Genomic DNA, 25,865 nt, shown 5'->3' on the forward strand with positions numbered 1-25,865 from the left:
TCACTAACAGATACAAGCTGCAAATCTGGTTCTAGACTTTGCTATTCCCTCCTTACTTTCATATGGCTTCCTTTTCCAACTCAATTTTGGATAAAGGCATATTGTTTAATATGCCTGGTCCAACATATGCCCATCTCTTCTGACACCACCTCTCCCTGTCCTGCAGCCCCCAACCTATTTTTTTGTTTTAAAGAAAACTAGCCCAAGTTCTTTCCTAAACAATGATTGTTTTTACTTAGGTTTTATAGTAATAAGAATCTTACTCAAGCCTGGCCCAGTGTGGCTCAGTGGTTGAGCATCGACCAAGGATCCAGGAGATTGTGGTTCGGTTCCTGGTCAGGGCACATGCCTGGGTTTCGGGCTCCATCCCCAGTAGGGGGCTTGCTGGAGGCAACTGATCAATGACTCATCATTGATGTTTCTCTCTCTTTCTCTCCCTCTCCCTTCTTCTCTCTGAAGAAATAAAGACATATTTAAAAAAAACAAAAAACCTTCCTCAAAATTCCCTTACAAAAAATATTTACCCCTTAGTGCCACTAAATCACAGGTTTGCCTGAGTTAGTAATGATTCGAGATTACTACCTCAGGTCTTAAGACTTTAATCCTTCTCGAAAATTATTTGGTCACTTCTTAGATTCCAAAAAAGTTTTTAAAGAACAAAGTGAAACAAACTTCTTTCTCCTAAACTAAGATTCCAAATGGCCAACTTGGTTTGATATCTAACTCTTTACTTGATGGCTATATGAAGCAGTAATACTGTTATATAAACCTAACATACCGGACACTCAGTTAAACTATAAGATCCTTAGTAAGTCAGTCCCTCAATAAAAATTACTTTGGCTATTCCAACAGTCACAATTTTACTGAATATAGGCATTTGCCCTATAAGCAAAAATAATATAGCTTGATTTTCAATTCATGGTATTGTGGTAGGCAGCTAGACAGACATAAGCAGAGCAATGACGACTGGCCAGGTACAGGATACCAGGGTGGAAAGCCCCAGGTGCCTAGCAAAGGACAACTGTAGGGTGGGACCTTGCTCTCAGGGTGACCTTTCCTCCCCTAGCATATCCCCTGGTCACGAGGTTTGGACCCCTCTGACCTTTCCTTCTTAGAGATAACATCGAGAAACCTCCATTGTATTTCAGCTCCAGGCCCAGATAAGCAAAAAAACCAGCCACAGCTGACCTCAGGACCAGCTGCACTGAATAATGACCTCCGGCCCTTGTGCCAGCCAACCAATCAGTGGAGACCGAAACCCAGAAAGGACACACCTGGAAAACTGTTGACTATTCTATTAAGATCTTCCCCTGGGACCTCCCCTAATCCACTCGTGAAGTCCTTGAGACAGAGGACCCCGTGTACTCTCCCTCCTGGGAGCTTGCCAGAGCCTATGCCTTAGCCTTTCCCATTCTCTTCCCCCTTCCATTTCCCCTTCTCCTCTCCCTCCCAGGTACCTTACCATCACCTTCCTCACTCCCAAGCTCCAAGGGCCCTTCCTTTGCCTCTATAACTTGTTTCTTCAGTCCATTTCTTCTACAAATTACTTCTTCTACCTTTGTGATTTTATAAATAAACGTTCTCTTATAGTTTGAGTCTTGGCTCTGAATTCTTTCCTAGCCAGAACTCAAGTCCTGATGTTGCTAAACCCAGGTCGAGTCTGACCCCAAGGGTCCAAGACCGAGTGATGGCCCCACCTGAACCTGTCTCCAAGGCCCCCTTTTCTCTGCTTTCCCAATGAGCCAAAGCAGCCCAGCCTAGGCCCTCTTGTTGCTTCTTCTATGCCCTTCCTTGTTTCACTGTCCTAAGTATATTTTTGCTGTGGTCAATAAATTCTTGCTTGCTTTTCTAAGCTTTGTCTCTTGGCTGAAATCGTTCCTTCAAGAAGACAAGAACTGAGGTATAGTCCTCTCGTCGGTAACACTATTTTTAAATTCCTATAGGAAAAATAACTGTTACTATAAACTCTCTAGCCCCTAAACCACTTTCTTATTGAAATAATTGCTTTTATTGTTTTTTTAAAAATATAATTAGATTTTTATAACTAAAAGTTTCTTAGGAACATAGCTACCATGTTATAGCAGAGCAGAACTATAACCTCAAAATAGATCAATGTACTCTTCATTCATACCAACCTGCAGAACAAGATGTTGCTTCAGGAGATGATACATTCTGAGTTGCCTTTTCATTTCTCTGGTTTGGTGTAGAAATTATAAGTCTGTCTTGTCCCCTGACACTTATTTCCGTTTTGTTACCAATTCCCTTCAAAATAAGGCAAATAAAAAATAGGTATCAATGGCTTATAAAAAAATAGCTTAAGATTATAATTTGCTTGAATTTTATATGGCCTTGATCACAGCTAATTATCTTAGTCATTATCAGAACAATTTTATTAAAAGTCATTTGGATGTGTTCCAAAATGTACAATGAGATTACGTGTGTGTGTGGGGTGGGAGATCTATATGTCTAAGTCCAGATGACGAATATCACTAAAAAATGTGTTTCACATAATTTTCTATACAAAAACAAAGTATTTTCTGATCTGAACAGTCTCTCCCTTTACTCACGTCACAGTAAGAGAACTCTAGGCATCTTCATTTGGTAATGTACCCTACCTACTACACATGTTGTTGAAAGTGTCAACACATGCTGAAAGACAAGAACATCCATAGATACAGAAATATGTCACTCATGGTAACCAAAATGTGTACTCAATAAGCAATTTGAAACAGAGAGCTTTAAGTATTTTTAATGCAGTGAAATAAAGGAGTGATTTATAAATATATATGTATTTTTAAGCCTTCATTTATAAAAGGTCAGTTTTATCTCAAATTTCATTTACATAGCACTCTTTGGAGGAGGTTACAAAAGTCTGATTTGTGCATCTAAAAGCAGATTAAAAACTAGCTGCAAGAATGGAGCCAATCTATGTTCAAAAAAGATGCAGAGTACTCATTTGCCATTCAACGCTATCAGCAGAACCAAGTGGGAACTGTAACTTAAGTTTTTCCAAGTAGTTTAGCCTTAATGAAATCGGTAGAACCTATAGGAAGAAATAGGTAAACAGAGGAGCCTTACACTTCTCTCTAGGGAAATATATCAATAATAAAGCATACCTACATTTAATTATTTTAATGTGCATGTGACAATGTTAGGAAATACAGAACTCTTTAAAAAGTACTCATCCATGAGGTGCTACTAACTCGAATTCACAAGCCCACGATTGTGGTATTGGTGGGGGGGTAGTAAAGAGGTCTACAGAATAAGAATTATAAATCTTATGAAAGAGTTTTAAAGTATTAAAACTAAAATATAAGTTCCCTATATGGGGGCCTGGGGCTGGATGATGGAGATATTCAGTTTGAAGAAGCTATTTTCACCACATACCCAAGCTATCGCCATAGTTAATTGTTAAAGAACTAATGTAAGTTCTGGTTATTTCTCCAAAAAAATTAGGATCCCAAGCCAACATGAGCTTAAAAAAACTGCTGGTGCAACCAAACAGATCGATCAGTAGGTACAATTATTACAAAGGTTAATTCAGATAACTGACAAAATGATTTAATGAGAAGCACACTTTTCAACTAAGAAAAACTAACTATACAAACTAGAAACAGGCAAAGTGACCAGTTTTTTCCACAACTTTAGGGAGCTAGTCCAAATTTTGGCTGCACAGCTAAAGATTAATCAAGTACAGATGGGGATATTATAAAAGAGGGGATGGGGGAAGAAGAAGAAAAACAGCCTCTTTGCCTATGTCTTTTTTGCCCCATCTGAAACAGACTAATAAACTGGCTGTACATTTCAATGAAGTGGATAAAAAGGGTAGTTAAATTATGACCTGATGTTGTTTTTTTAAATACCAAGGTTAACTAGTTATTAAATACTGCTTCCTGGGGAAAAATAAAACAAAAACCAAGGTGAAAAAAGGAGGTACCTTCGTTGAATAAACAAACTGATCGATAAATTTCCCATCTCCTGTAGCATTCTGAAGAGCAAACACTTGTTCAATTTTCACAACTGGAGACATGTTGCACTTCTGCAAATCCAAGCTCCCTTTGTGCATTGTAATAGAAGCTGGTAAAGATTTCCTGGCTGCTGCAGTTTTCCAGGCTATTTTAACAGGAGGTGGCTCTTCCTCTTCCACACTCGTGTGCCGCCTCTGGCTATGTCTCCGAATCTCAGTACTTGATAGTGAGGAGGCCACCTCACCTGCATTGGTCTGTTCTGGCTGAGTATTCAGCACTGATCTTGGTCTCCGGGGTTTTTTAACTTCAGCTTTGGAGGCAACATTCTTTTTTGCTTGAGATAAAGCCTCCTCAGGCTGTTTATCAATATAGATAAAAGTATACTGTTCTATTCTTTCCTCTCGGGTCATTTTCAATGCTTTCTCTGCATGGGCAATGCCAATATCCCATTGAGCACGTTCTCTCTGTGGGCGAGGTTTCCGAATCTTTAAAAAGAGATATAGGCATTATCAGACACACTTTAAACTAATGAGTACATTTAAACCACAAGGTATTTCCCAGTGAGCCTGCCATTTCTAGGTATACATAAATATCTTCAGGTTCTTCAGTCAAATCAGTAAAATGTTCTTACTCTATAACTTGGATAAATTGGTATTATTATCAGATGACATGCAGGTCTTCACTCATTTATATTTCCTCCTTTGTTGACCACCCTGCTGGACAAGTCCCTCAAAGAGGGAGTTGTCCTTCTAACATCATCTTCATAAAAAGTTAGCACTAATGACGACAAAGAGAAGAGGAATTACAGAAATGATTAATTTCAGTGGCCAATAAAACACTAACATTAAGAATGATACCCTAAAGCTCCAGGGTGCTACAGAGATCATGACAAAGCTAGCTGGCATTTGAAGAGCCAGCATTTGAAGCTGTGCTGCTAGTTTATACCATAATGCAGATGGGGCAGAATGAAGAGAAAGGACAGAGCCCCAAGGAACAAATGTAAGCTGTTAAGACACAGCAAAGCAGAAATGCATGAAAGAAAAAGTAAACCTGAATCAGAGTTTCCACAGGTATCTATGTCCAGGGTTGATAAGAAGACTTTGGGTTGGCAAGACATGTAAGGAAATTTTAATAGAGCTACGTGAGATGAACAAAGGATTTAGGAATTATCCAGGGGGTTAGACTGAGATAGCCAGAAATTAGCTAATGAAACTATAAAATGGTATAGTATATGTCAAAGACCGATGTATATAAATCCATAAAATGTTAAGTATGATAAAATTAATCAAAATCCTCTGTGATCAAATTAGCTTTGAAAGTGTAAAAACATGACAAATTTCTGAATCACAAGAGACCCACACTAAAATTAGTTGAGTTTAAAAATCTCAACCAGACAGAGTATCACGAGTTCATATAAAAATCCTAAAATATCTACTGCCACATCAAACATGTTTCTTGGTTCCATCACCTGTGTGACCTGAGTTGAACCAGTTACTAAAGCTTTCTGTGCCTCAATTTCTTCATTTGTAGAAACAATAATAGTATCTACCACATCTGAGTGGTTATGAAGATTAAATGAATTAATATATATATATATATATAAAATGCTTAAAACAGTGCCTCTCTCACAGTAGGTGCTCACTAAATATTTTTAAAGCTTTACGTTCATAAAATATTTTGCTAAATAAGAATGAAGGAAAATTATGGAAAGATGCTGAAATAGAAAAAAGAATAAAAATCCTTGGCAAAATCCATGTTTCACTAGTATCTACTAGACTTACCTATATTAATTCAAAATAGACTCCAATGTTGTATTAGAGCAGACAGGTAAAGTTTTTAATAGTACTATAACACTGTTCATATGACGTATAAAACTATTGACAGAATAAGTTATTAAAATCAAAATAAAAGAAATTAAAATGCCATTCTAACAATAGTCTGAATTCAAGTATTAAAAGTTCTACTAAATTATGAAGTCCTTTTAAAAACTCTATTAGATTGATAATGTTAACACGTCAGTTACCTTTTGTTTCTCAGAGTGATTACTGGCTTGTTTGGTTGCCTCAGCCAGTAATTCTTCATACTGTTTATGACCTTTATACTCTCGTACCCGTTTTTCATGAACCCATGCCCTCTCTGGTTGGTTGCTAAAAAACTGGACATGATATTCCCGGGCACCTGAAAGTAAAAATCCTTATTAACCATTTCAGAACATAAGTATGCACATATACTTCGCAAAAAATATGAACCTAAGCTGTTCCCTAGTATTATTCCCGTCAAAAGTTGTAGTTTTGTAGAAACTATCTACCAATTATATAATTAATAGTTATTTAAAAAACTCACCCCAAATGACTAAAATTAGTACAGCAAGTTTTAAGAGAAAATTATAAATTCTGCTAATTATCAGATTTGTTATGTTGGTTGCACAATTTATTTTTACTTGCCTCCAAACTTTTTACAAACAAATCTGAATAAATAAATTTTCCATAAAAAAAATGTATAACAAGTGCTGGTCAAATTGCTTTTCTAGCTGTATAGAAGTATGGTATAAAGACCTGAATTTAAAAATAGGAGAGGCCACTGAGACTCTTTCAGGGATCCTGTGAGGTCAAACTATCTTCATAATAATATTGAGATGTTATTTGTCTTTTTTACTCTGTTGACATTTGTGCCTAATATTGCAAGAGCAATGGCAGATAAGAGTGCTGGCATCTTAGCACAGAGAGGCAATGAGTGACACCAAACTAGTGTCACATTCTTCACGGCCATACACTGGCAGTTAAAAAAAAGCCAGTTTTGCTTCATGTCCTTCATGAAGCAGTAAAAATGATTAACTTTACTAAATCTCAACCCTTGAACACCTATCTTTTTAATATTATGTGTGATGAAATGGGGAATATGCATAAAGCATTTTTGCATATGGAAGTATGACGGTTATCTTGAGGAAAAGTACTTGTGTGATTGAGTTGCTGCAAGGTGAACTGGCCACTTTTTCATGGAATACACTTTTTACTTGAAAGAATGACAGAAAAACTATGGTTGTTTGAACTTGAGCATCCCGCAGATACTTGCTCAAAAATAAATAGTTTGTCACTTGAAGGAAAACAACTGACAACATTTGTTGCCGATAATAAAATTTGGTCTTTCAAATAAAAAGTAGAATTTTGAAAAACTGGTATCTGCCCCTACTAGTCTTCCAACTTCCCAATAATCAAATAATTTTCAAATGAAATAAGTGGTGATGTTAACTAATGTGATTTTTAAAAATATCTATAAAGAAATGTGTCAACATTTGGAAGGTATGTATGACTTAGTAAGCCAGTATTTTTTAAATGGCCAATCTATATACGGGCACCTTACAGGAGGCAACCGATTGATATCTCTCTCTCACATGGATGTTTCTCTTTCTCTCCCCACCCCCCAATTTTTCTCTCTAAAATCAGTAAACATATCCTTGAGTGAGGATGAAAAAGTAAAACAATCCCATTTTTTTCATTAATTTTTTTGTTTGAGAAAACAGTTACTTTTCATCAAAACACAGTAACATATAGTGGGTTCTTCTAAAATAAATTAGAAAATACTTAAAATTTTTCTCAGCTTTAATTTCTAAATTAAAATAAATAGTAATAGATAGAACCCAATGTAAACACAAGCTTTTTAGAGTCCTCAAATTTTAAGAGTAAAAAAGGCTCTGGGACCAAAATATGTGAGAACAGTTGCTCTAGAGTAGTGCTACTCTGAAAGTATAGTTCCCAGAATAAGCCAGTCTGTGACAAAATAAGAACAGAAGTTAAGAGTGAGCATCTATGATAATTTGACACTGCTGTGGCATCTAGACACATAAGCAGGGATCTTACACTTTGTGTTTTTTGGAGGGGGAGGCCTTTTGTTTCTCTAATAGTTAATTTTATGGTATTTGACAGAAATATTGGTCTATGGTGGACTGGAAATTAAATAAAAAAGAAAGTCTTTTACCAAATATAGTTTCAAAAACACTGTTCTAGAGAAAAAGTCTCAGGTCAGTCGAGAAATATAGAAACTGGTCTTTTTGGGGAATCCAAGAGAATTCACATAAGGAGAGAAAGACAACAAGCAGATCCTGACTAGAAAAATGTGGGTATTATGCTTAAATTGAACTATTTTATCTGAAGTCAATTACATCTTAGATTTGAAAATTTTTAACTTTATTAGGAATTAAACAGGAGATTATGTAAGGAATTTTGAAACGAGATTAAAATTTCATATGCATAGAAGTAGACTTTCAACAATCTTTTAAAAAAATCCTGCCCCACTGATGCTTTCAATTACCCCAACCTTTAATGGGCAGGTCACAATGACGAGATGATTGTCTTCTTTAACAGGGCACATTTCTGGCTGTTCAGCACAAGAGCTACAGATATGCCTGATTCTATCACGAATCTGGCTTGCCAGACTTATGCAGGCACTTTTTCTCCTCAGAACAGTGAACAGGGATCAAGACACAAAGTTTAGAGTGAGAGAGAAAAAAAAGTTGTCAAAAACAATAAGGAACTCAAACATGTAACAAGAATGAGTTTGCAAAACAAAGATCCAGAAGTAAATTCCAAACTCAAACCTTCCTCTGGCTACTAAGCAAGTCCATTCCAAATGGCATCAGGAATCTAATATACATGCTTTGGTTAAATCCAGGAAAAGGAGTGGAGAAAAGTTAGAACACACTTTTTCTTAATATTCAACATTTCTAAGGTAAGATTCCATGCTATATAGATAAATTCAAGCTATACTTCTATGTCATATTGAATTTATAAGGCTATCCCAGTAAATGTAGATTCAAAAATGGAGTAGAGGAAGAAAAAATGTCCTGTAAAATTTATCAGGATAAAAAGAACTTGTCTGGCTAAAAAATTACTACCCACAGGAGTCAGTGGATGAAATTAAAATGATCAAAATTTCTTGGCCCAAATGCCTATTAAAACTCATATAAGACATCTTATTACTTATCCATCTGCTTTCTTTCAGAATTCATATGAGAAAGAAATTATAAAATAAAACAAATAAAAGGGTGTTAAAGGGAAAACAAGGACTATATCACTTACAAAGGCTCTTTGCCAGTTAAGATGTCCATAAGCATTTCACTGCTTATTAAAAACTGATGTGGACATGCATACTGATGTTAGATTATATGTCATGTGTGTATTCTTATATTCAAATACAACATTTAAGATTCACTTTTTTCTTTCCTACCTTTTACTTAATCTGTTATTTAGTATCTGTTTATACCTTTTCTTACCTCTTGTATTAATTTTGGTATGAACCTCGAGCTGGGGATCGCTTGAAACCATACAAGGCCACCAAGGATAGGTTCCAACCTTAGACCAAACAAGATCGCCGACCTGGAACTTAACACCAGCGGAGACTTCTGTTGTTGGAACAGAAGATAGTATCGGCTGAACCTATAGGAAAAGGTCATAAAACTTCATCAGCAGAGAAATTTTAAAGAAGAAACTATGTATGAAGTACATTTAACAATAACAATCCATGTAAACTTTATCTTCAATTATACTTTTCTCTGATACCTGCTATCCATAACTGGCAAAAGGGGAGAAGAGAAGAGGAAAATAATAAGCCCAATTCCAAATATTAAAATTAGGATTCAATTTCTTTTGCCACATTATTGATAAGGTATCTTGAAAATTCACATAATCTATTAAAAAGTGGTTATAGTTTTGAAAAGGAAAATAATTTCCTCTTAAATATTTCCTAAAAATATCTTCCTGTTAAACCAGCTCTAAGATTTATTTCAGTATAACCTCTGAAATAAAGAAGTATGGGGCTGCAAAGTGAAACGTGTTGTAATCTAATCATCCTGGTTTCACCTTCTTATGCTGTACTTGGTTCAACAGTATTCAATAAAGCAGCTCACCGAGGTTTCCTCTTTTAGCACTGGATCTTCTCTTGGTTTTTCCAAAGCAGGCTCAACTCTCTCATTTGGTCTCTAGGTGAAAACGCATAGGTAAAAAGAATAAAATGGCAAACCAAAGAAGAGTAACATACACAGAAAGAATCAAAGTAAACTAATTAGTAAAGAGAATAAAGGACACTTATTAACTGGATAATGTAAGGAGTAAGAATACAACTCATGCAGTACTTAATGCTATGTCCTAATAGTCATTTTCTATTCTACACCACAGCCACACCTTCCATTTCTTATTTTATTACTTTTAAAACAGAATTTCTTAATTTGCTGGTTTTGGGGTCCTTTTAAACCTATCAGAGAGCAGAAAAATGGGCACTCTGAGATTGCTAAAATGTAACTTGGAGGTTTTTCTGGAGAGCAATTTGGCAAAATGTATGAAAAGCAAATCCACTTCTAAAAATATATATTGAAAAAGCATTTATATGTGTGTGTGTGTGTGTGCATGTGTATGTATATATATGAAGATAGCAAACCAGTGCTATTTGTATGAGCGAGTATTAGAAACAGTCTAGATGTTCAAAATGTAGAATTTGTTAATTATGGTATAACTAGATAGTAGAATAATATAAATAAATTTTAATATGACATGGGAAAATAACAATATAATGTTACTTAAAAACAGCAAATTGCAAAGCAGTTTATATAGTATGTTTCCAGCCTTGGAAAAATAATTTTTTTATGTGCACAGAAGAAAAGACTAGAAAGATACCACTATGTGATGGAATAAGTGATTTTTTTTGGCGTGCTTTTCTGTATTTGTCAAATTGTCCATAATAAACACTCCGTTACTTTTCTAATCATAAAACCCACAAATCTGTTATTTAAAAATGAATTTCTACAATCCCTTGAGGAGGCAATTTGGAAGTATCTATTAAAATTCAAAATACGTATACTCTTCAATCTAGTACTTATATTTTAGGAACCTATTCTACAGAAATATACAAAATGAGAAAATCTAAGCAGAGGGATGGTAACTACAGATATAGCATGTCAATAATCTACATGTCTGTCTACCAACATCTTCCTACTTTTTATCTGATACATTATACACCAAATTAATAAGAGCAGCTATCTTTGGGAAACAAGATTAGGGAAACATGAGGGAAGAGCTATACTTTTGTATTATTTGCATTTTCTGTAAAAAGCAAATTACTTTTGTAATTAAAATTTTTTTTTAAGTTTCTCACTTGTCAAAGAACAGAATTTAATTTAGATGGCTTAGAAAGAGGAATATATCCATCAAATACGGTCTGAACTCCATTAAAAAAATGTCTAATTTTATTTTTTTATCCTCACCCGAGAATATGTTTATTAATTCTTAGAGAGAGGAAGAGAGAAACATCGATTGGTTGCCTCCCCTAAGTGCCCTGACTGGGAATCAAGCCCACAACCTTTTGGTGTAAGGGACAATGCTCCAAGCAACTGAGCCACCTGGCCAGGGCAAAAAACATGGCTAATTTTAGAAGCTACTCAAAATTCTCATTCAATTAAGACATTTAAAATACTGTTGTAAAAACAAAAATTTATTAAATAAATGAATTGTAAGAAGGTTTTTAACTGTTAGGAAATGTTAAGCTACACTAATATTATATCCCAACCCCCAAGTATTAATCATTCATTCAATAGTGCCTACAACTTCCCAGGCACTGTTCTAGAAGCTGGGTATACAATGGTGAAACAAACAGATGGAATCCCTGACCTCAAAAAACTTTACAGTTGGGTAGGATAGACACTAAACAAACAAAACCACAAACACATACTAATACAATGTAAATGTATGAGGAAAAATTATGGTGTGTGGGTGTGTGGGGGGTGTAAGGGATTGAGTGTGGGTGTGTATATTTTTAGATACAAAGCTCAGGAAAGGCCTCTCTGAGAAAGTAAATCTAAAAATCAAAGGGAGGGGAATTAGTCTAGTAGAAAGCAGGAGAAAGAACAGTCCAAAAAGAAGTGGAACGTGTGAGATCCCTGAGGTTAAAAAAAGGTAGAAATTTCAAGAAGGCCATTACAACGGACTCAACTGCCCCAAGGAGGAGAGAGGGTGCAAGATGAAAGTGGAGAAGCAGGCTACATTACGAGGGCCTTGAGAGCCATGTTCAAGTGTTTTATCTTCAGCGCAGTGAAAAACCACCGAAGAGGATGAGGTAGGGAAGTAACATGCCAATTTGTTTTTAAAAGACCATATTAGCAGTTATGTGGAGAACATTTTGGAAGGGAGCAAGAGGGGAAGCAGAATGTTTAATAGGAGGTTAATAAAAATAATGGAAATGGCCCAGGTGAAAGAAGGTACTAACAACTTGTTGATGGGAACAAAATTAGCTTTGTTAGATGCATCTGTGGTGGTACCATAAGTATCTAATCTAATAGGACACACTCATTGAGCACGGAAAAAAATATCTATGTTCAAAAGAAAAAAGGTTTTTTCCTGATCACTAGTGTAATAACAAAGCAGTTTAGAAATACTGTTCATGCTTGCATAGGCCCATTAGGTAGTTTCATTTCAGTCTATAGATGTAGCTTACACCTTCCCCTCAGCTTCTCACTCTCAAGCTATAGCAGAAAGGCAGGGCCCCTTGAGGAAGCAGTATGGAGCCAAGAAAGCGAGTCATCCTCCTCACGTTGAATCTTCCTGATGTCTGGGTGTAAGGAATCTCTATAACTCTTTTTGAGGGCAGATAGATAAGGAATAACTAATCTTTGCCAAACAACAGAATCCTACTATTGTAAGAACCTGTCTGAACCCCATTAACTTTTTTCCCTTTCTAGATTAAAGACAGGATTGCCTTCAAAACTTTTAAATTACTCAAATGTCTTATCTTTATTTGATTTTTTGTTTTGTTCCAAATCATTCGTGTTCCCTTCAGGCCGGATTGAAACACTATTAAAATCACTTTCCTAGAACTAAATTTTTTTACACTTTAAAAGAATTTTTAAATTATTTAAAAGAATTTTTTACATTTTAAAAGAAAACAAATGGCAAAGTAGAGAAAGAGACCGAAGAAGATTTATTCTAGCTTTCAAGACTATATAACTAAAAGGAGGAAAAAAAGGTTAAATAAGGATGCTGCAATGACAGAAAGGAAATATATACATTGAAAAACGTACTAATGCATAAGCAAAATGGAATTATCTAGGAGGCATTTAGAAATCTCTGACGAGCTCAAAAGAAAGGTAAGAGGATAAACCAAGAGATAGCATAGTAACACAAACAAAAATTGAGAGAAGTTTTTAAGACAAAATGGTCAACAGAAATCAAATGTTTAGAACTCAAGAAAAATAAGGAGTCAGAAAATGCCAACAGGTTCAGTAATTTTGGGTATGAAATCCATTTTCCTTTAGTTGTTCAAAGGATAGATAAGCTTAAAAGAGATTAAAATCAAGTAAGGGCAGAAAATACCTTTTTTGGTAACTTTTTTGCTTAATAATTTTCAAAACATTAAGCAAAATCATATTTTCTAAAAGAGCAAAAAATTGATGTCAACATTTAAGGTGAAAAGAAAATTTTAAAGGCAAAATAAATTGTTCATTTTTTTTTAACTTTCTGAATAACTGCTTAAGTCCATAGTTTTAAAGACTAAAAAATCTGTACAAGAAGAACATTTTGCACGTGAACAGGTTCTAAGACTTTTAAGACCTAATACTCTAAGGCTAGGGAACCAAATATAACCTCTAAATTAGTGCTAATGGGACTGAATCAGCTATTTGGCTTTTTATAAGTGAAATGGCAAGCTAAGAGTTAATGAGACTAGAATTAGTGGAAAAGCCCAGAGGTGCTGGTGGAAGACCAAAGTTTGAACAGGGCCTTCACTCACATGCCTGAGGCATTACACCTGCCAAGGAGGAAGAAATGCAGAAACACTTCCACATGTTTCTAATTTGGTGGGAGGAAAAACAGTTAAAGCAGCTTTAAAAAATATACAGTTTCAGTAGTGATCTCAGGTCTCCTGCTGCCTAGATGTTTGGACACTTTTTCATTGTTGAGAAGATATATGTAGGTTGTTCCAAATAACAGCCACTCTTTAGAAGGCCAAACAGCTCAGAATTGGGAGGAAATATTTGTAGATCAAATACTGAGGGGGGAGGGGGAGTGAAATCTTAAAGTGAGATTTTGTTCAAAAAAAAAAACCTATCAGCTTGAGGAAAAACATGCCAAACTTTTCCTCCAGGCACACAGTTCTCATTATGCTTCCCTAAGGTACTGGGAGAACGGAACTATCCAGTGGTGTCAGCTCCCTTACTTGGACTTCACTTTCACTCCTAGGCCCTTTATAATGCTAAATACCAATGGTTTGGGCCCCTAGTGACAACCAGGAAGCACAAAGGTGTCAAAAATTAAAACATTTTAAAACACTGTCCTGAAGGAAGCAAAACAGATATTCTAGTTAAGGAAATGTAATTAAAAAACATATAAGGTTACAAAACATTAATTTGTGCACATCACTAGTCATCTGTATAGCTTAGTAAAAGCATGATAAAGCAGGACACTAACAACAAGCAAGAGCCTTGAGAGCTCTAGCTTTAAAGTTCTATTGTCAGAATAAAGTACAACTTTTACGGCACCCATTTCTTAAGTTTCTCACTGTCTTCCATGTGTGACAAAATTTTGATTAATCAAAATTCAACTTATAAGAACTTAGCTCTTCACTTCTTTGAAAGAAAAGGGAGGAGGGAAGGGAGAAAAAGAAAAAGGGAGAGAAGGATGGGGGGGAGGGAAAAAAGGAAGGGGGAGGGAGCGGGAGCACAGGGAGGAGAGGAGTGTGGGAGGAGAGGGAGAAAAACAAGAAAAAAACCTGAATTTTCCCAAAAAACTCAACTTTCAGGCTATAGTTCTGGTAATATTTAGTGCAATCAATGCCACTTTCTACATTTATTCCTACAAATTGACATTCCTTAACCTCAAGATATTGTAGGATCCTAAATAATGAAATATTAACTTATGCCTCACATGATTTACTAAAAAAGAAAATGAACCACAACTCTTAAATTATATCTAACCATTCTAATGCCTGGATATAATAGATGACTGAGAGTTTAAGTGCTATAAAGCATAGCAGATATCCAACAAAGACAGAGATGGCTTTAAAATCTCACTGCAGAGTGATTACTAGAAATCCTTGCACTGAATTTTTCCTAGATTCCAATAAAGCAAAAAGTAGATATGAAAAATAGCCTGGCTATCCTGCCTTTAATTGCTTCCAGCACTATTTCTATTTTGAGATATATTTTTAACTAATTTTATCAATAAAGTCAAAAAGTCTAGCCTATTAAATAAAATTAGATAATCTCCTACTTGCCAGATTCTCTACAGCAAAAGCAAGATGGGCCAGAAGGACAGTTCTCAGGAACTGAGCTAAAACCAAATTCGGTTTTGTGCATTTTGTGATTCCCAAGGGTCATAGTGCATCACATACCTTTTCATTTCAGATTTAGGAAAGAAATGCTACAGTGAATGTATCTGGAGTACAAAAAGTTAACTTCTCTCCTATTTATTCATTTACTTAATACACAGTCAGTATAAGATACTATGTGAGGTAATTTCTGTGGGGGACATTTAATAAACGACATAAGAAATTAAAAGGCATTTCAGAAACCACTTAGTTCCAAAGCCTTCATTTTACAGTTCTTACAAAACTAAGGCACCATAATAGCTAAAGTGTCCCTGATTACTCTTTATCTTATTACCTGGTTTCATTTTCTTCACAGTACTTAACACTATCTGAACTTAGAAATGTACATACTAGAATAGAAGCACACAAAAAGCAGGCATCTTTACTCTTCATTCATTGCCCTACTTTTAATTCTAAGTGTCTGGCACCCAATTGATCTGTTAAATGAGTAAATAAGAAAACTATAGGAAAAAACCCCACATATTGAAATACCACATTCGAACTTGTTAAAGTGTAGAATCAATGTGATCTTTACTCCAGAAAAAGATCACATTTGAGTTGTATGAAGTACTGGAATCCAGCTATCAAGGAAAAAGTGAGCTGGTAAGAAGTAAACATTTATTTGAACAGAAAATAAAATTAACTTAGGCATACCAGATGTAAAAGCAGACAACTGTCAAAAAATAAATAGATATTCGTTTCTTCCCAAATCAATATCTAGAAAGCATCTTCAATTCATATCATGTATTAGAATACTAACTAAAAACTCTTCATTCAAGCTGTAATTGATTTATTACACGCCTATTATTATTATTAAGAAATTCATACTGAAACCTCAGATATTAAAAACTCCTAGAGGAAAACATAGGCAGTTAACTCTTAGACATTATTCTTACCAATATCTTTTTAAATATAAATCCTTGAGCAAGGGAAACAAAAGAAAAAAATAAACAAATGGGACTATATCAAACTAAAACGTTTCTGCACAGTGAAGGAAACCATCATCAAAATGAAAAGACGACTTACTGAATGGGAGACGATATTTGAAATTGATACATCCGATAAGGGGTTAACATCCAAAGTATATAAAGAACTCATATAACTTAATACCCCCCCCCAAAAAAACAAACAAAACCAAATAATTCAATTAAAAAATGGGCAGATGATCTGAATAGATATTTTTCTAAAGAGGACATACAGATGGCGAACAGACATATGAAAAGATGCTCAACATTACTAGTCATCAGGGAAATGCAAATTAAAACCACAATATCCCCTCATACCTATCAGAATGGCTGTCATCAATGAATCAACAAACCAATGAACAAGTGCTGGAGAGAAGGAGGAGGAAAGGGAGCCCGGGCACAAGCCCTTTGGTAGGACTGTAATTAGTGTAGCCATTATAGGAAACAGTATGGAGATTACACAAAAAATTAAAAATGGAGCTGCCATACAATCTCGCAATTCCACTTCTGGGCATTTAACTGAAGAAAACAAAAACACTAATTCAAAAAGATATATGCACTCCCATGTTTACTACAGTATTACTAGTAATAGCCAAGGTATGAAAGCGATCTTGATGTCCATCAAAGATGACTGAAGATGTAGTGTGTGTGTGTGTGTGTGTACACACACACACACACACACACACACACACGAATATTATTCAGTAACAGAAAAGAATGAAAGCTTGCCATTTGTGACAACAGGGTATTATGCTCAGTGAAAGAAGTCGGACAGAGAAAGACATACCATGTGACCTCACATATATGTAGACTATTAAAAAAACACACAAAAATGTATAAACAAAACAAAGCAGAAATAGACCGGTAAATACAGGGAACAAGCTGATGGGTTGCCAAAGGGGAAAGGATGGAGGGGGGTAAAAAAAATAAGTAAATGTAGAAAAAAAAAATCATGCCTGAAGGTGCCCAAGCCACATGAGGGATCACAAGATTAGGTGTTACCATGGTTCTTTCCACTGGTATGTGACACTGATTACTAAAACAAAGAGTGTGAATAAATATGAACCAAAAACTTAAATGAGAGCAAATGTCTAGACCTAACTACCAGTTTACAGGAAATACGGGGGACTGAACTTGTTAAATGATGCCATTAGGACGCAATCAACAAAATCCAGAATATGGGACCCTCTGAAGGAGAAATATCCAGTTTCTTAAATAAATACATTGTAAGAAAAAGAGTGGTGAGAGGAACCTGTAGATTTAAGAAGTCCTAGGAAACATATCTACCAGATGCAACATGTGGGCGTTGTCTAAACCCTGCTTTAAGTTACTTAACTAAAAAGCAAGATTTTAAAAAATTTCAACAGCATACATCTTAAGTTACCTAAGAAGGATGCCTTTGATAAAAACTGCACCTGAAGTTTTAATCAATATATATGAAAACAAACTCTGACTTTAATCAAAAGAGTTCCTCTATTACTTCAGGTTATTTTGTAGCAAACACATTAGTAGTGCTAAATCTAGGATCTACTGGCAAAAGTTGGTCTAAAAAAATAAAAAATATAATTAACCATCTTCTCTTTGCCTTTACTCTTCGTCTTCAGAAACAAGTTTATTAGAAGCAAATAAAAGTAAAGTGAGGCATTACACAAAGAAACATAAAAAGCAAGTTTTAGTGTTAAAATATTGCTTCACTCTAATGATGTCCATTCATTTATTCAATAAATATTTTCTCAGCACCTATTATAATATCCTAAGCTCCTTGCTAGGAATTAGAAGAAGTTATCAGAAATATTTACACTTAAAGAGACTAAAAACTGAAAAATATCTCTAGGACTTCCAGGAAATGTGAAATAATACAAAAGTTTTCAAAAAGATGTTTCAACTTACACTTTGTTCCTCTGGTTCTAATTTGGGGATTTTGTGTGACTTGCGCTCTTCAGATCTAGATGAGTCATGCTTGTTGCTTTTTTTCCTTTTTTCTTTTCTACTTTCATGCTTTGACTTTGTGTGCTCACTTGCCTGTACTTCATTTAAAAGGTCTCCACAGAGGGAAGACTCAAATAATTCCCTGCCATTTTGGATAGTTTTGGTTATTTTTAGTTTAATTTCAGGTGAGCCAGTCTTCTTTGGAATCACAGTTTGTGGTACCGAAGGAGGAGGTGGTAGCTGTGGAGGAGAAGGTTTTTCCAGAATTTCATGTGGTCTTGTGTTTGGAATTTCTGAATGGTAATAGTCAGTGGGGCTAAAGTTTCTAACTGCACCGAAGCCATTGGCTGACCCATTGGGATACTGATTATAAGACGGGTATTTGGTTTGAGTTTCATACATGCTGATTGATGGTGGATAGCCATTTGTGAGTGAAGGAAGATCTTCTGTTGTAGGTGGGTACTGAAAGCCTTGCTGCAAGGTAGCTTCGTATGGTGTATGGCCACCATCTTCAACAATGTCACTGTTGTTATCAAAGGCATCCTCCTGACGGATGTTGACGGAGTCAATGAGTTGAGGTGGTTGCTGAATTGTGTTTCCCATGATCCCTTGCATGAAAGAGAAAGAGAAATCCATTGTTCTGCTCCAGCATCCTTAACTTTCCCTTTCTCTCATCGGGCCTGAATTTTAAAAGAGGAGATTAAAAGGTGTTAGTATCTTCACAAGCTAAAAGCTAATCAATTGAAAAAGGATTAAACTAAATGATTCTGAATCCAATTTTCGTATCCAGATATGAAGAGACACTAAATATTTTTAAAACAGGTAGCCAATATAATTGTGACATGGGACATACACTTTTTTATTTTAAATTCTTATATGCTGAAAACTCTCCATTACCTTCACAATAACTTTAGTAACAATTTTTATCCTCTTTGCAAACATGCAAAATAGTTTTCTGTTTCCTAAGTTAGAGGTTTTATTTCTTATGTTAAACCTGGTATTTGCAATATAAGCAGTCCAGATACATATAAATTAGGTTCCACAAAGCTTCCTTTAAATCATTCATGTTCTGTCCAGTGGTTCTTTTGTTATTACAAAATAATAAAATCTTATTGGAAGTATTGCTCACCCTTTAATGCCTATTGCTCACCTCTCCATCATCCCTATTCTTCTGTTATGAATAACTACTGTAAACACCTTCCTGGGTATTCTTCCAAATCTTTCCTTCATATACTTACATATAAAATTTTACAAATAGGGTTTATTCTGTGACTTGCTTATTCAACTTAATATAGCCTATATATCTTTCTACATCAGCATGTGTAATTTTCATAATACTTCATTCTTTAAATGCTTGCATAGTAAACAACCGTGGTATCTACCATAATGTATTTAACCAATTGTGTACTGACAATCATTTAGTTGTTCACAATTGTTTGATATTATAAACAGGTCTACAGGAAACTTAAAACTGTATTTTTGTGCATATACGGGAAAGATTTGAAATTCTGAGATACTGCAAAACTGTTCTATAGTTTGTACTATAGCAATTTACATTCATACCAATAGTGTATAAAGATGTCTGATTCTCTATATTCTTGCCAGTATTTGTTTTTAATCAGTAGTGTATATATCAGATCATCTGGGATACTTTTACAAATTGCATATGTCAAAGTCTATGTGCTGATAAATCTAATTTAATAAATCTGAGGTGAGACCTAGACATGAGTATTTTTTAAAATATATTTTTACTGATTTTTTTCTTAGAGAGAGACGGAGAGAAACATCAATGTGAGAGAGAAACATAGATCAGTTGCCTCCCATAAGCACCCCAACCGAGGATCAAACCTGCAACCTGGGTATGTGCCCTGACTGAGAATTGAACTCCTGACCTTTCAGTGCACAGGATGAAGCCCAACCAACTGAGCCAGACTGGCCAGGGCTAAAGCATGAGTATTTTAAGACCACATTCCAGTTGATTCTGATGTACACTCTTTTTTGAGTCATTGCATTATACTCTTAGAATTGTTACACCCCATCTAGATGATGTCTAAAGATGACCATGTTACGTAAGAATGTTATAATACAGAGAAGCATCTGTTAGGAAATGCTCTAAGGCCACTCTGCTTTTTCATATGGTTTGAAGAGCCTACATCTTGAGACAGAGGATTAATGGACAGTCCGGATGGTATTTTGATAATTCCATAAACATTTCTTCTAGAAAGCTCTAAGGAAGAGAGGATTTCACTACTGTATAAAGTCTTATAAACTGATTATAGCTACGTGGGATACTATGAAGAAGGATTCTAAGGCTACAGCTCAGTTCAATTCTGTGGCTGACTAATAATGTCTACCATCTCACCCTGGCCGGTGTGGCTCAGTTGGTTGGAGCAATGTCCAGTATACCAAAAGGTGGCTGCCGGTTCGATTCCTGGTCAGTGCAAATACCAAGGTTGGGGGTTGGATCACCAGTCAGAGCGCATGCAGGAGGCAATCGATCAATGTTTCTCTCTCTCCCTCTCTCTCTTTCTCTCTAAAAATCAATAAAATTAAAAAATCATAATAGTAATGTCTACCACCTTGATTCTAGTAGGATTTAACATAGTTAGGTAAGTAACCCAAAACAGAAAAAGGAAAAGGGGGGGAAAGCCAATAATACACTTTTAAAGGTATATACAATTAAACAACTGCTGTTTATTCTCCTGTGAGCAAATGGAAACAATTTTAGAAGTTCTAAAATTTCAAACAAATGCATATGAAAGCATACAAAAAATCAAACTGCCCATACTGCTCTACAGTGGATAAGGGGGTGGAGGTGTCAGAGAGCAAGCTCATTTTTTTAGCACCTACTCGGACCAAGCACTTTATACATTATCTCATTTAATTCTTATAACAACTCTGTAAGATAGGTATTGTAACTCCTGGTACACAGGTAAACGAAACTGAGTTTCAGAGGGATTAGGTAGCTTGCTTAAACCACAAAGCAAAGGGGGCAGAATCAGGATTTGAATCTAAGCATATATGACTCTACGGTCCATTATTTTTACCGCTATACCACTTCCACTTCCCTCAGCTATAGGTTTTTTAAAAAGTACATTTTTTAATTGATTTTTATTTTTTAGAGAGAGAGGAAGGGAGAGAGAGTCAGAGAGAGAGAAATATCAATGTGAGAGAAACATCAATGTGAGAAAAACATCGACTGATTGCCTTCCACACCCACCTCGACCAAGGATCAAATGGCTACCTTTCTATTCACAGGATGATGCTCAACCAACTGAGCCACACCAGCCAGGGCACTCAGCTAGGAGTTCTGAGAGGATTCATTGCTTTTGTTCATGTACTTTATTCTTTGGTCACTGCCAAAATAACAACTATTCTATAATAACCATCAACAACACTTATGTCATGCTTAGCCTGGGGAGAGGGCTCAGTGGTTGAGTGTGGACCTAAGAACCAGGAGGTCACAGTTTGATTCCCAGTCAGGGCACATGCCTGGGTTTCAGGCTCAAACCCTATTAGGGGGCGTGCAGGAGGCAGCCGATCAATGACTCTCATCACTGATGTTTCTATCTCTCTGTCCCTCTCCCTTCCTCACTCTGAAATCAATAAAAACATTAAAAAAAAATTTTTTTTTTTTTTTTAAATATATCTTTACTGATTTCATAGATAGAAAAGGAGAGGCAGAGAGAGATAGAAACATCAATAATGAGAGTCATTGACAGGCCGCCTCCTGCACGCCCCTGACTGAGGATTGAGCCTGCAACTCGGGCATGTGCCCTGACCAGGAATCGAACCCCGATCGCCTGGATCCTAGGTCGACGCTCAAGCGCTGAGCCATGCCCAGCAGGGCTAAAACATTTTTTTAAAAATCATGCTTAGTATATTCCAGGAACCATTCTAAATGCTTTACATACAATACTACATTTAATCTTCCCAACAACCTTCTAGTAGATATTAATATTAGTTCCCATTATAGATGGGGCAATAGAGAACAGAGAGGTTAAAGGACTTGCTTAAACGAGCAAGGCTAGTCCTTAAATGATAGAGCTGGGCTTCAATCAAGGCAGTCTGGTTTCAGAGTCTGTGATCCTAACCAGCATACAATATTGATAATGCTGCATTAGAAATTATTTCTTCATATATAGTTTAAGAATTGAAACATTACCCTATTTTGACCCTTGGCAAAGATGTATATAGCTCACAGACGCAAGAAGGGTATGCTCTAAAATTCTGTAAATACACATGGGGCAAATTATACAGGTGGAATGCAAAAGTTCTTCCAACTTCCAACTTGAAGGCAAGTTAAATATTGACATTTGACAAGATGCGACCTATGTTTTTGGTTCTCATTCCTGCCAGATACAAGATCAGCTTCCAGATTAGCCTCCCAAATTATACAGAGGTAAACAGAATCTCAAAACAAGAAAACAATCAGACAAATCCAAAATATAAAACATTCTCTCAGACAACTGGCCTGAGCTCTTCAAAAACCAAAGGTGGAAAGACTATTCTGAATTTTTAAAAACAAGATTGAGACTACCAAATTCAACGCACAAACTGTGATTAAATCCTGGATTTAAACACACACCCACAGGTTAAAAATATGTATTTTGGAGGAAACTGAGAATTTTAAATATGAACTGGCTATTAAATACAGCTATTAATTTTCAAGGGTATGATAATAGTGTTCTGTTTATATAAGAGAATGTCCTTATTCTTAGGAGAGCCATGCTGAAATATTTAAAGTGTCATGGGATTCACAACTTTCAAATGGTTTAGGATTTAAAAGTACATATACCTAGAGTAAAACAAAGAAGGCATAATGTTAAAACTGGCTAATCCAAGTGTGGACTCTAATATTCTTTTACCTTTCTTAAAGTTTTGAAAATGTGAAAAGTAAAAAGTTGGGAAAACAAATAATCTGACTAAGGTAAAGTGGTAAAGCCTGCATGAAATCTTGACACCATATTCTGACCAGCTAAGCCAAATGGTCCATACTGTTATATTTTCAAGGAAGTCTAAGCATGAATATAGCCACAGGTTTTCATATTATCCTTCCAAATGATACAATCATGCAATCAAGAAAGTAGTTTTGATCATTTTTTTTTAAAAAGCTATTTTAGGACTATAATGAAATTCCTTTACAGTGATTTTTATAATTACTAGAGTTTGGCAGCCAGCCTCCAAAGAGTAGACATACTGATTGACATCGTAGTTAAGACCTCACAGAATTAAGGGGCTCTCTAGTGAGCATAGGCTCAGAATCAAACTGACAGATTCAAAACCCAGATCCAAGGCTTGTCAGCTATACAACTTTAGGCAACTTAATCTCCCTAAATCTCAGTTTCCTTATCAAGAAACTGTAGATACTTATAATTTTCTGTTTACCTTGTGTTGTTTTAAGAATTAAGAGTTAATCCATGAGCAATACTGCAACAGTGCCTGGTATAGTTAGAGCTCAATACCTGTTGGCTATTGTAGAGTGCAATGTTGAGCACCAGAACTTGTGAAAAACTTGAACTCTGACCTAAAGGCATTTACAATAGTATAATAAACTAGATAAGATTTTATCAGCAAGACTCATAAAATAATAGTGAGAAAAAAAGATGACTAAGAATTAAACTAATGTGTTACCATTATAATTATAAAAGACATTTGAGAAGAACAATGTTTACTAGGAAAGGGAAGCATTCAGATCATGAAAGACAGGTAGGGTGTAGAAGTTAGGTGTTTTTAACCCACTGATTTAAAAACCACTCAGTACAGGCCTCCAAATATTCTCACACCTTTGTCCTCAATAAATCCCTGATAAAGAAGGTAAGTTTTATTTTTTTCGTATTACTAAAGTAATAATAATAATAATGGATAACATTTGAGGACTTACTATGTGTCAATACTATCCTAAATGCTTCACATCGGTTATATTACTTTACTCCTCAGACCATCCCTTTGAGGAAATCCTATTACTACCCCCATTTTACAAATGAAAAGTGAAGGCCAGCATGATTAAGTAACTTGCCCACAGGCAGACATCTTGCAAGTGGAGGGCTCAAACACAGCCACCCTGTTCCACAGCACTGGCTTGTTAGGTAAGCTTATTTCCTACAATCCCTAAGTATGTAAATAGCAACACAAACAAAAACATTCGCACTTCCTACTTCCCACTTCCTCAATCCCACTCCTCAGAGTTAACCATTTGGTGGGAGAGACCACATAATGATACTAGTCTTCTATCCATTCTAACATGTACTTCCAAGTAAATGAACCCACCACAGGCAAACAATTTATGACAAATTCTTTTTCAGACCAGTCTCTAGTTTTTTTTTAAAGACAAATAAATCAATAAATACTTTTTTTCTTAATTTTGTTGAAGCTGTCTATAAATAGTTTTAAAGGAAAACAGTTGATAATTATCAACTAAAAATTTAAGGCTCTTTGTTTATTTACCAACTTACTCATGAGGGGAGTGATAACAGAAAAGTTTATGGAATCCTTAAGTGACATTTTAGAAACAGAATATTAAAAAAAAAAAAAAAAAAGCAGCAGCATGTCAGGTGGTTCAGATGAACAGCTTAAAGCTATAAATATCAATTAAGTATTCATGATATGTTAAATGTATAGTTTAAGTCAGTTCAATAAATTCTCAAAATGAACAACTCTCTTTGGTAGACCATACATATTGCTGGATCCTATTTTAAAGAATCACATGCTATACTGTATATACTTATTTTTCTATGTTTAACACCAGTCTCTTCTCAATAAAACTTTATATTTTATTATACATCAAAATTCCTCATGTTGATATCATTATTCAAGCTTCTTGAAATCAGAAATCATTCTAAGATGTCATACAAATTGCCTATTTCTGTTTTCAGACCCGTCTACCCTTTAAATACATTCCTAGGTTACTTAATTCATAAATCTAACCACAACACTTTCCTTATTAAAATTTTTCAATGATTCCTAGAGAAAGTCAAAGTATAAGGCCCTCCAAGAAAGGTCTCTATCTATATCTCTAACCTCAAAAGTCAGTTCTGTACACTAGTAATGTTAAATTACTGGGCATTACTGTACACACTATAATTTTGTACCACTGTGCTTCCACTAATGTTATATCCGATGCTTAATATGCCCTTTTACACATTTTTTTGGGTTTAACCTTCAACCACCTTTTGAGCTCAAAAAGTCATCTCCAAGAAGCAGTAACTTAAACTGGAGGCTAGTCTGAGTAACTTTCCTCTGTGTTACTAAGATACACTACACAGACCTCTTAGAATTAATCATGAAACAACCTGTTTATGTGGTTTTCTTAAGAGCAGGATGTAATTTTTTTCATCCGTGTGCTCCAAGAACCCAGTCAACGCTGAGAGAAGAGGTTTAATGAATCTTTTAAACTGAACTATGTAAACTTAAGGGAGTTATTACATATAAATGAAATACTTTAAAGAGTTGTTGAGGATCTTTCCATGGAGAATGCAAGAGACTATAAATGCAGTTCTCATCTCCTCAGGTACTATCCTTGGCAAAATCTGACTGATAACTGCTTACCTCACCACTAACGACCGAGATTCTCCTTAGTTCTGGGCTAACCTTCCCCCCAAGGTTTAAAGCATGAAAAGAATGGCATGAAGTCAAACTTCCAGGGAGAGTCTATAAACCG

General features: G+C 35.4%; 1 protein-coding gene across 5 annotated transcripts in view; it reads right to left on the minus strand.

Moving 5' to 3' along the window:
- Positions 1-25,865, minus strand: part of NSD3 (nuclear receptor binding SET domain protein 3) — a 94,354-nt gene that overhangs the window by 47,944 nt on the left and 20,545 nt on the right. For all 5 annotated transcript variants that reach the window (XM_016210457.2, XM_016210464.2, XM_016210472.2 and 2 more), the window contains exons 2-7: positions 18,167-18,885; positions 9,871-9,942; positions 9,238-9,400; positions 5,992-6,146; positions 3,938-4,453; positions 2,136-2,262 (exon numbers count right to left, since the gene is read on the minus strand). In XM_016210457.2, the coding sequence (XP_016065943.1) occupies positions 2,136-2,262; positions 3,938-4,453; positions 5,992-6,146; positions 9,238-9,400; positions 9,871-9,942; positions 18,167-18,841 (1,708 nt within the window). In that variant the 5' untranslated portion in view covers positions 18,842-18,885. The remainder of the gene's footprint in view (positions 1-2,135; positions 2,263-3,937; positions 4,454-5,991; positions 6,147-9,237; positions 9,401-9,870; positions 9,943-18,166; positions 18,886-25,865) is intronic.

Source organism: Miniopterus natalensis, chromosome 2 (assembly GCF_054644295.1).
Source record: "Miniopterus natalensis isolate mMinNat1 chromosome 2, mMinNat1.hap1, whole genome shotgun sequence".
NCBI lineage: Eukaryota > Metazoa > Chordata > Mammalia > Chiroptera > Miniopteridae > Miniopterus > Miniopterus natalensis.